General features: G+C 42.0%; 1 protein-coding gene across 1 annotated transcript in view; it reads right to left on the bottom strand.

The window, feature by feature from the left end:
• MPHOSPH8 (M-phase phosphoprotein 8) overlaps positions 1–12764 on the bottom strand; it is a 209300-nt gene that overhangs the window by 139233 nt on the left and 57303 nt on the right. Inside the window, exon 4 of the mRNA XM_085621552.1 lies at positions 8522–8621. Coding sequence (XP_085477678.1) covers positions 8522–8621 — 100 coding nt within the window. The remainder of the gene's footprint in view (positions 1–8521; positions 8622–12764) is intronic.

Below are 12764 nucleotides of genomic sequence, written 5' to 3'. Positions count from 1 at the left end.
AATGCGCCCCATAGAACTCGAAGAAATACAGTTAGCACTGAACTCAATGATTTTTCAAAGCCTTTAGCGACCTATTGCTTCCTCATCTGGCCACCTTGTTTCAGGAGAGGGGTGCGGACGGTATCATGCCGCCAATTATGCGGGAGGCCCTGATTGTCACTTTATTAAAACCAGACAAAGATCCCCCAAAATGCTCCTCTTACCACCCGCTATCCCTGCTGAACGTAGATACAAAAATCTTTGCCAAAATTCTTGCTAATCGGCTGTCTCCCCTTCTCCCTCAGTTGATAGGCCCTGAGCAGGCTGGGTTTATCCTGGGCCGTACGCTCTCGCATAATCTCCGAACGGTGTTTGGGGCACTCAAGCATATATGACCGGAAGTCCAGGCGGCAGCAGTCTTTTTAGACGCTGAGAAGGCCTTTGATTCCATTGAATGGCCTTTTCTCTATGCTGTATTTCGCCGTTTGGGTGTCGGCGAGATATTTTTGCAGTTGGTGGCGGTACTCTATAACTGTCCAGTTGCTCGGGTCCATGCTGGTGATGTGGTTTCTGATCCTATTCTGATTTCGTGGAGCACTCGACAGGGGTGCACTCTGTCCACATTGTTATATGTTTTAGTTGCTGAGCCCTTGCTGAGAGCATTGCGTGAATAACACGGACATTGGGGCCTGCGCTTCCCTAACTATAATTTAATAGTGTCGGCCTACGAGGGCGATATGCTATTGTATATTAGAACCCTGGAACGTCATCTGTTCCCTGTTATTCACGAGGTACTGCGATAAGGTGGTCTGTCGGAATTGAAAATATATTAGGAAAAAATCCTTGATCTTCCCGCTGACGCCCAGCACGACTCCCGCACAGCTGGATTTCCCTCTTCAGTGGACTTCGGACCTTGTCCGCTACCTGGGCATCCAGGTCCATTCGGATGCAGATTTAGTGATCCATGCTAATTACGGAAGAGCAATAGCCAAGCTACGTGATGATATTGATCGTTGGATTCGCCTGGCGCTCTCACTGGTAGGGAGAGTCTCATTGATGAAGATGGTGGTGCTACCTTGCTTTCTCTTCGTAAATATCCCTATAGTGGTGCCTCGCCACATGTTTAAGGAGGTACGTATGCTGATGACCAAACTAGCATGGGCCGGTAAGATGCCTTGGATTGCGCAAGACACTCTTATGTTACCATGTACTGCGGGCGGGTTGGGTGCCCCAGATCTAGAACTTTATTACTGAGTTGCGCAGGCTTTGCATGCTCATAGTTGGATTCACGGTCCGCAGAATGTTCCTCACCTCCACATTGAAGAAGTAGCAGCCACACCAGAACCATTACCCTGGTTCATGACTAAGGCGTCGATTAGACGTTGCGGGGTTGTTGACTCGGTGAACTCAGGGGTGCATGCTTGGCATATTCTTCTAGGGATGTTTGTTGGAGCATAGTTGTATGCACCTCACATGCGTATTGAGTGGTGTCAATGGTTTGCCCTTAGTTCAGAGTGGGGTACGCTTCGATCACTGCATAGTTTGGGTTTGTTCGAGATGGGTGATCTTTTTAAAAACGGCAGAATGGTCTCCTGGAATGATGTAGTTGGTGACAGGGAAATACCCTCTGCGTTAACGCAATTTCACTTCTTTAAAACTAAGCATGCACTTCGGGCGGTACTGGGAGACGAGCTAGCTGAGCCCATGGATACGCCTCCACTGTCCATCCTACTACGTTCACAATCTTCCATTAAATTATTTTCTAAACTATACGCCTCGGCCTTACAGACAAAGGTTTCTCCATACTCGAAGGCTCGATTAGCCTGGCATGCTGACATTGGGAGGCAACTATCGGACGATATCTGGTTTTATTGTTGTGAGGTCACTCGTAAAATGTCTCTAAATGGCAGACGCAGGCTTCTACCATCTGGCATGGTAATGCCTTCTGGTAGCTGATTTTTGGAACCACATCTTTGTAATGTTGAATGAGATTGTAGGCCTAACTCTTGCTCCTGACCCATTAATAGCTCTGCTGGGATATACAAAACCTTCGCCCAAAAAAATATGTAAATTGGTTGCCATGGGTCTGCTTCTGGCTAAGTGTAGACTGGCAATGAGATGGATGGGAGGGCCTGTACCTACAGTGATTGAGTGGGAAAGAGATATGGTGTATTGTAATACACAATCTGACATTTACAATGAACTGCTTCCACCGTCTACCCGAACATTGAGCTTTTAGGGTCTCTTTGCACAATACCTAGAATCACGTCAGGAAGATACTGTGGATCAGGATGAATAATGTTTAAATGTATGCGATTGCCCAGCATGTATTTATATTTCAACTTTTACAGAATGATCGACAAATTTTTGTTATGTATAGGTGATTACTTGATTGTTCAACTGTTATAATCCAGGCTGAGGTGGGATATCTTACTTTGTGTTGCGAACTGTATCCCACTGCTCAATGCCTCCTTATAATATTGTTATGTAACGCTTGGTGGTTTATTACGTATGTGACCGGTGCTTTTATTATTTGTTAGTGATTTTGGATTTCATTTGATTTTTTTTGTGCGGTTTGTAAATTTCATAAATAAAATAATTTAAAAAAATATATATGTATGCCTTCTGATGATACATTACATGAGAGATGCAGTACAGCACATACATAATGGAGGCGAGTGCTGGGTATATGTGTGCTTGTGTGAAGTACAATACATGAAGGACGAAATGCTGTGCAGCGCACACAGCGAGTGTGTGTGTGTGCTGGCAGAGAATGTTTGTAAATAGCACATCGTGGTGCAAGATAGAAAAGCTTCAGTGCTGATCAGAGTGCGCAGACTGAATCTGTATGCTGAATGTATATGTACTTGTAATTGTACAATGCATGGAGATAACAGTGCTGGGGAATAAGTGTGCTGTGAACATACACTGAGTAAGTGGGCCTGTACTGGTATATTACATAGAAGACCCTGCGTTCCATTTTGGGACACCCAGGCTCACCCAGTGGAGACAAGAGGAGTTAGAGGAATCCCCCCAGACAGATGTGTGCTGCTGCATTCCTGTGAGCAGGGTGAGACACACTGGAGGAAGGAACCCTCCTTTTACACTTGCTCTTTGATTCAGTCACAGATCACAAGGAAGATGTCTTTACACACTTCAGGAAGGGAGTTGGGGCTGACGAGGAAATCATAGACTCCAAACCATCCACCATTCCATCGCCAGAATAATCCTGACCCTTCCCCAAGTACCCATATTACTCCCCACCTAAGGTAGCTGCACTGGTTCCCGTCATGAAACGCTAGCAGTTCAAGCTCCTCACAAACACATTCAAAACACTGCACAACACCGGACACTCCTATCTCAACCACCGCCACCACTTCCATCAACCCACCAGACACCTTCGCTCTGCCTCTCTCTGGCTAAAGTCCTCCACAAACGCAGAAGAGCAGGAGACCGCTCCTTCACCCACCTCGCAGTAAAGTCCTGGAACAACCGCCTTCTCCACATCAGGACCATACGAATACCATACTGTGGGAAATTAACAATATAGTCAGTCACTAAGACTTGATATGAGTATTGAGGAGAACCACCGAAAAATCCTTATACTTAAATAAACCAGATGTGTGCGGAATAAGAGGACAATATAGTAATGAACAATATATAAAACAATGGAATTAAAACACTGTAAATATCTGTAACAATATTGGTGTAAACTGTTTTTGAAACTACATATCCCACAATGCCTCATAATGGGCAAATGGGAAAGTAGAATAAATTAGAAATGGTGAACAGACTTCCCTAACCATGAACAAAAACCTCCGAAAACGATATTACTGGAGTGCGACATCTCCTTGTTCTAATTATATATATATATATATATATATATATATATATATATATATATATATATATATATTACCTACTGGCGATAGCCAGTAGGTAGTTATAGTTAGGACCACGTTTCCATAGGAAAACCTCAACATTCTATTTTGAATAACTTTGGCGCCGGTCGACGAATCCTCGCAAATTTTTCAAAATAGGTGGGGCGCTACGCTCCGCTCCTACCCTGAAAGTCTCGGGGGGATCCGTCAAGCGGGGGCTGAGATAAAAGGGGGGTCCCAAAACGCGTTTTTCCCATGCATTTTTCCATAGGACCTTTAGAACGAGCTACAGCCCGAACGGCTGAACAGAATTACTCAAAATTTGGCAGAGAGGTAGTCCCTAGGTCAAGGAAGTGCCTTTTGTAGGTTTGGTGTAAATCTGTTCAGTAGATTCTGAGAAAATAGCCTTTAAATCAATATATATATCTGAGCCAGCTTACGGTACGCTTACCGTACGCTTACGGTAAGCGTACGGTGGCGTGCGCGAGCGCGATTCTGATTGGCTCTTAGATCTTAGTAAACATTCGAATCGGCCGAAACCAGGAAGCGGCGGCCGCCATTTTGTCTCTCGCACTGAGAGTGATTTTTAAAATATCAAGCCCAAAAACATGTAAAGGGGCTGTTTTGACAACTCCCTCCCACATAGTCATGTTGAGGGAGTCCACAAACATCCCCCAAGTGCAAAAACGGTTTTATTTTTTTTTCGGCAATTTCGCGGGGTACGCTTACCGTACGCTTACCGTAAGCGTACGGTAAAAAAATAAAAATAAAAAAAACACTATCCACACTTACCCCACCCCCTGTGCTTTTGGTGGCCGAAGGCCACCAAATGTACAGGGCTTATTATAAGGGAAAAAAACTTAGCATTTAAAAAACCGTACTAATTCACTGAAAAAACTATAGGTTTCACACACGTTATAGTTAGGAATTAGCATTTAAAAAACCTTGCTAATTCAATGAAAAAACCATAGGTTTCACACATGTTATAGTTAGCGGAAATTTTACTGATAAAAAACCAGTGAAATTCCCCCGTTATAGTTAGCGCAGGCAACTATAACTCACGCGACTGCAATCTTCTGCTGATGACATATGTGTCTTTATGAAAAAAAAATATTTGTAATATATGTATAGCTAAAAATGTATGGAAGAAGACATGGGCAAATAAGTGTCTAAATACAGTATTAGCATCAGCAGAGGATTGCGGTCGCGTGAGTTATAGTTGCCTGCGCTAACTATAACGGGGGAATTTCACTGGTTTTTTATCAGTAAAATTTCCGCTAACTATAACATGTGTGAAACCTATGGTTTTTTCATTGAATATATATATATATATATACACACACATACACACACACACACACATATATACATATACACGCACACATATACATATATACACACATATATATATATATTCCCAACAGGTTGCGATAAGGTCAGCTTGCATCCAGAATGCTGGTGGTGCACGTAAGGGGATTAGCTCTAACAAAATCCACCACTGACTTTCCCCTTCAGAGAAAGAAACGGCACTCTGGGATAGAAGAATATCACCACAGTTTATTCCATCAAAACACTCTGGACAGGATGCGTTTCGGCTGTACAACAGCCTTTAACACCTAAAGAGCGCCATTTTGAACTTTTTTCTCTCATAGGAAACAAAATACTATTAGGTTCACTGCATGCAACTCCATAACAATTATCCACCACTTGTTTTAAAACCCAATTACATATGAAGCTGATATAGGTAGATACTGCCATTCGCATCAATTTTCATGCATATGTCGTCATTAGTTTCAGCAGTTCAAGCATACTATTGCACATGTAAAAATAACTTTCATGAACTCTCTTCGTTTGATGTCAGCACAATTACCCACAACAGTATATGCACACTGATAAAGCAGTTCTTCATAGTGCACTAAAATTCCCAAGGTAAGGACAAGGAAGTCAAAATCTCAAGCATGATGGACCCTACTATGATGGTAGATTCCTCCATAGCTTCCAATTCCTTAGGATACAAAAACATCTAATTCACAGTTTCACAATACAGAGCCAAAGAGTATTTACTGTAATACTTGATTTTAAACTCCATATGTAACAGTTATTAATGTAGAAATAAAAGAGATGTCAAAGATAGATCCATCTTCTTACGATATCAGAATTTGGAAGAAATATACCCAATGGCAATGTCCTCTACACCCCGGAAAACTAGTATAAGCCTTGATTTCACCATCAAGATGAGACTGCAAGTGACACGGCTGTAAAGGACCACATAATGACAAGTCTATTGAAATGTGAAAGACTGCTAATAGTGTGAATGATGGTGTACACGAAACTAGTTACTGCAGAGGCCCAAGTCATGGCAATTCCATCCAGATCGTGATCATGTTTGCAAGAGTTTCTTTGAGGAAGCCACGAAGCAGAGCTTTTATAGGTCTAATGGAGAACTTTATAGTCCTGGAGCAGGAACCAATAGTGTGGCACCATGTTCCAACACTGCACAATAACTTAAAACATGAGGTTGGAATATACAGTTGAAAGATTAGAAAAGTTGAAGGGGAATTCAAACATGATATTGGTGGTTTGGTCAGCTGAGTGAGATGAAAAGGCCTGAAGGAATCTAGTAAATATTTTATTAATAGAGTGATGAATGAAGGTAATGAAGGCCTGTCAATAAAAAGCAGAACGGAACTAAGAGTTCCTCTTAGAGATAATAAAATGTGTGAGTATTGTGAGTTGCATTACGGTTTCTTACTAAATGAGGCCTTGTGAGAGAGGACAAAAAGCGAAAAGTGAGGTTAACTTTCAAAAACTGAGCACAACTGACTTACCAAACGTTAGCTGCACCACAGTTGAGAGAAAAATGGATTGAGGAAACTGAGAAAGGCTTTTATTGGACAGCGGCATCAGTGCTTTTTCTTCCCCATGGGGGCGACGGATGGGCATGGACAATAAGACGTAGATGTTCACTCAGGTGAAAGCAGCTGAGCTTTGCTGTAGTGTGGTTATTACTTGAATTACTTATTGAAGGAGTTAACTGCACTGCCTTGCTATGTTTAGCTTCATAAAAGAAATTTAATTTTCCACATTTTAGGATGTAGATTGAGCTCTATACTTTCAGTGACAGCACTTCTCTAACTGCAGTTTCATAATATAGAAAGTGAATATGTGGTCACTACCCCATAACAGTCCTACGTAAAGGTCAATAAAAAGCTTAAAATGTTACTTTCACAAAATGACTTGGTCAGGCATCCTGAAGAACAACATGCCACCATAATGCAGAAAGCTCACAGAAACAAATGCTGAAATAAGTCCATACTTTTGCTTTCACCTTTAAATTTAAGAAGAAAAACATTCTCGTGGTCTAAAGGTACGCAGTGATTTGGGAACCAGCTCTTGGACCCTGGGCAAAACCTAAAAGTAGTCTGGGGAGGAGCAGAGAGCCAAGCAAGATGGCTGTCTTTCAGGCTGTGGTTCGGGACATTGGCAAGCAGGCGGCACAGTGCAGGTCTATTTCGAAGTCCCACCTGAAGGGTGCTTTGTAGCACTAGTGATGTAAAGCAACAAGCATCAGACTTATAAAGAGGCAGGAGACCTCCTCTATCTTAATTAAGTATAAGATGGTGAGCGGACAGCTCACGGGGCACCAGCCGTGAGAAGGAACGCGCCGGACACCGTACGCAATTAAAAGTTGAGCGGGAGCTCCAACAGAGGTATTGAATCAGCGGCCAGATTGATGATATCCTGACCTGTCAGGCTGAAGGGATATGGATCAAGTATCCAGTAATGGATCCGTTGTGAAAGACAAACCTGAATACCCCACCTGCAATACAAGAGTAAACAGTTATTGACTCTTGTAAAAAAAAAATGCTTCCATAAACTGGGGAAATATGGCATCTTCCAGGTAGAATTTGAAATATCAGAACACTTCAAAGATGTGTAACAAAAAAAAAAAGAGTACATTATGCCACTCATGAAACAATAATGAAGGTGTCAGGAGGACCTCTACAAAAACAAATTCTGAGCGGAGGATGGCAGACTGAGCACAGCATTCAAAGAAATAGAATCTTGCAAGGAAAGAATACCAACGTAGAAGATGGAAGGCTACTGCAAGAATTCCAGTCTTCTGGTGCAAATGGGGATACCGGGAATCACACTAACAGCTTTCATTCTTGTAGGAAATCCTAAGGAAAAGTGTTCACTGAACTTTGATAAGAACAGGGCATGACTCAATATGGTATCTGTTAAATGGAAATTAGCTGACAATAACTAGAACCTAGCATCTGAATGATTCTGTGCGATTAATCTAGGAATCTACATCTGTACTGTCCTGTACCTTGGGTGGAAAGCCCTACTGATTTCGGTGAGGCACTATTAAAAAACATCAAAAATAAGTCCAAAACCTACAGATAGAGTTTCTGCTAAAACAGAGCTTGGTACTCTCTTAAACTACAATTAGAAACAATGTCCACCATGTACATGTGGTAGGTAACACACAGTCAAAGAGGGCAGACAAGTGAAGGATAATTTAGTTTCCCAAGTGAGGTTATCAAAATACATACATGAAAATGTGTTCGAGGTTGGAACTTTAAATTTCAGACAATCTAGCTTGACCACAAAAGTATGTTATTGCTTTTCATGTCCCAAATTGTTTGTAAACTTACTTTTGATTGCTTTGTGCTCTTTCTTTACATCTTTTTCTAGGTCATGTCTTTTCCTGGGTTTCTCTTTGAATGGTTCGATTTTTTTCGATTCCTTATCATGCTATGGAACAGAAAAATATGTCATGTTAAGATCAGCTTTTATGCCGTCTCTATCCCCCCCCCCAAAAAAAAACCCACACTATTTCAATAGTGATGCTCAAAGGTTATGCATCCAAAAGTTTCAATTAAAAGAATACAAATTAGAACGATTTTGAATTCTACTTTGTTACAGATTATCGCATAACAATCTGCTTTTAAAGACTAAGGGCCACATTAACAATGATATTGTCCTCCATTAATCTCAGAATACTTCTGGCGTACCACAGAGTAAGCCAAGAGTGCTCCTGACTTACTCTTGAAATTCAGTACTGCAAGAATAAATCACACTTACATCAAAACCTCTGTGAATCAGGACCCAAATTTACTTCACAAGTCTTGTCATTTATGCATCACAAATTAAGTACATACTGTTTTGATCGGCGCTGCACTGCAGCTCCATAATAGTGCATCAGTCTTATCGTAAAGGTTGTAAGGGATGTGGTTTCAGTGGAATGCATATTTGAACAGCTAGAGAGATTGAGCTGGGATAGCCAGAGATAAAGAGTGAAAGTGAGCCTCAGAGACAAACGGAGATAAGAGAAGATAGAAGCAGAGAGATAAAAAGACAGACCGTGATGGATATACAGAGAATGTGGGATAGAGAAAGATGGAGGGATAAAGATCTGCTGCGATTTGGGTCGATAGTAAAGATGGTTATGGGTACCTGTAATAAATGTTTTTAACAGCCAGTCAATCAAAGTGCTTGGATCTGCACTAATCCGTGGAAAAGAAATGCAGTCCCGTATTCAATAGGATTAACACAGGCAATACAATTTAGACAATTTTGCACTTTTGCTCGTTGGATTCAAGTTTAATTCATGGATTAATGGATCTAAATATACACAGACAAACGTTATAAAATCTACTAACTGTTTTGTAAAGTAAATAGCTTGGAAACTACTGAAAGGGTTTAAAGTAAACTACATAAATGGTCTAGTTTCTAGCTTCATACCTAGTTTCTATTTATCAGTTGTTTACTGCAGTGGACAGCAAAAAATTCAAATGGGACTTTAAATGGTAAATATACTTTAAGCTCACTCTATATCACTTTGAACATTCTTGACCAATCTGCAGACATTTAGAATGAAGCTCAGAACTGAAGGGGTGAAGTGACTGTCAAATTAATAAAAAATTGCCAAAGTTATCAGTATTTTATCTAAGTCTCAACACACAAGCGTGAGCGAAAAACACAGCAGCACCGTAAGAGCACTGGACCCATTAATGCTCGTTTGGCGCTCCCATCTAGCCCCTATTCATTAGAAATGGGTTTTTCTTTAACACTGGCTCACCAATGGTGCTGCAAAATTCTGGGAGAAATAACTTGCCATGAAAAGCGCGGCTTAATCAGGGTGTGGTAAACTTTCTGACAATCACCTGGAGCTTGCCTGCCTGGTGGAGGGCGCCAGAGGCCCCCTGCATTGGTGCACGATACGGTAGTCCAAATTCCGCTACACGTGGCTTTGAGGATTTATGTGTATTGTCTCGAGGGCAGATACCTGCTAGTGGTAGTGAGAAATGCTTGGAGACGTATGGAGACTGGATGTGCTATAAAGTGAGCTACAACTACAGTGCAATATAGCGGAGAAGAAAACACACAGCAAAGACTTCTTTAATCTTGGACACACTGCAAGTAAAAACTAAAACTCAGAACTTACACCCAGAGAAAATACCCTACTACCTCCACAGCAATTTGGAGAAGATAGCAGCAGACTGAGGCAGCTTTGGGTAGAGGCTGTTGGCTATTAAACAAGGCTTGGAGCTGGCTGGGAACAAGGTATGGGGGCATGAAAGCTAGAATAACTTAAATGAATTCCCCAGTGGATGGGGTGGCCACAGTCCAGACATGTGCAGTGGATAGCATATTCAAGCTGAATGCCTGCACACAATTCTTGTGAAACCTGTTGGGGGGGGGGGGGAGGTCGAGGGAAAGCCCTCAGAGGTAGCAAAGGACTCTTTAGTGCATTAAATGGGGAGTCTTTGCTGGGCCCCTTGAAGCTTCAGACAGCGGACACAAAAGCATGTCAAATAAGTATCTGCTCTGTTTGAAGCAGTGAGGAGAAAATAATGCAGAAGGGACTGCAGATGGGGTACTGTGATAATGGTTCTTTGTTCCTTGGAATGCAAGGAAAGGGCCTTGTCCATAGCTATTTGAAAGAAATCGGTAATAACTGGGGATAACTATATTATTTGCAGTATAGTCATATTTAAATTATTAAATGAAACCTTAAGATGCTTTAGCAACAGCACTGACCAAGACTGCAATTATTCTTAGTCCTTGTTTGTTTATTTATCTTTCTGAAGTTACCCCTGCTCCTTTTACTGTGGCACAAGGTGGGATGGGATCAGGGGTCTTAACTGGCCCCACCCCAATCTGTGACAAAACTGGAAGCAGTGAAGGAAGGTGGCTGGGAGACCTTCACTCATGGTGTCACACACTCTGTGCATAATAAAACAGTGGAGAAAGAGAGAATGAGGGAAAGAGAGCGCACGAAAAGAGACATTGCTCGACACTGGTAACTGGAAAAGGCTCTTTCCATAGGAGAAAAGACATAAGGCACAGACAGTTGTGCAAAGGTTGAAGAGCATTTTTCTAATTCTAGGGGGGTAAAGCAGAAAATTGCAAGTATTGGGGTCTATCACCAGGGATGAATGTTTATAAAAAAAATTGTATCTACTGTTGTCAAGCTCAAGAAATATTGTCTATTAGTCAAGAGTAGGTTGCGTGATTGCTTTACCCTGCTATTTTCATCGAAAATCAATAATAAGTATTATAAAATGAGAGAGCGCAAAAGTACAAGCTGTTAAGAAAGCCAAACCCTTGCCAAACACTCTTCTCCCCCACCCCTCAGCACCATAACATTCACCACCCCCAAACATCCTTGAAGCACTGGAATCTCCCTTTAGAAATGCCTATGTATGTTTATAAATTTTCACACAAAAACAGTTAAAGCTTACTTATGGTTCAGTGAATGCAGCCCAAAAACAATAGAAATGTGGCAGTTACAGTAGGCAATGCACACCATGAGAGTTGGGACAGGAATATCCCCTTCCACAAAAAACGGAGGTGTTTTCCTGCAACGAGTCCTGACTGCGTATAGCTGGTATCCCAACTCTTATTTGGTCCACTGCATACCCCTCAGTGGCTTTACATACTTATACAAGGATACAGAGGGGTGTGCAGAGCACTCCAAGAACAGTGCATACTCCTCGGTGCCCTGACATATGTATGTAAGGGCACAGAGGTGTATCTACTCCAGTGCATACCACTAAAGACACAGAGGGGTATACACTGGTGTGGATACCCCTTGGTGCCCTTACATACTATGTAAAGGCAAAGAGGAGTATGCACTGCATTACAGTGCAGCGCACACCCCTCAGTGTCCTTACATAAGTATGTAATGACACTGAGTTGGATGCACTGGAATGGATACTCCTTGGTGCCCTTACATAAGCATGTAAGGGCACTGAGGGGTATGTACTGCACTGCATACACCTTGGTGTCCTTACGCAAGTATGCACTGAAGTGGATAGGCCTTGGTGCCCTACACAGTTATGTAAGGGCACCAAGGGGTATGCACTGCACAATGCAGTGCCTACTATGCCCCTTCGCAATTCCACAACATTGGAATGTAATTCTGCAGTGTTCTGTGGAATGAAACTCCATCCACCCCTAGTTTTGAGATCATTTTATCTAAGTCAGTCAGAGAATGCCCTACTGTCCTCTCGTCTAAAGTTCTGCTGTTTTGTGTATACCCAGAAACTCGTGCTGACAACCTGTGTGCATGTTGAGAGTATGTAAGTGTGCATGTCGAACATGTGCAGTAGTAGGACTCTGTTGGTACATAATTCTGATTACTGAAGCCATTGGGATTCATTTTGGATGACCCTTATTTAGCATAGCACAAGTAGGACGATGGAGGTAGCTTCCCCAGACAGTGGAAATGTATTGCCTGTATTCCTTTCGCTGGGTGATGGAGATCCAGGAACTTTGAAGTGAAGAAGATGGAGAAATGCAGCCTTTAAAGCATCAAAGACTTTGTTAGCATAGGGCTTTTGATAAGTACTTTTTGAACACAGCCATTTAGTTGCTAATAAGGGTGAAGGA

Source organism: Triturus cristatus, chromosome 8 (assembly GCF_964204655.1).
Source record: "Triturus cristatus chromosome 8, aTriCri1.1, whole genome shotgun sequence".
Taxonomy (NCBI): domain Eukaryota; kingdom Metazoa; phylum Chordata; class Amphibia; order Caudata; family Salamandridae; genus Triturus; species Triturus cristatus.
Note: the sequence above shows the minus strand (reverse complement) of the source record. Positions and strands in the feature narration are given on the sequence as shown.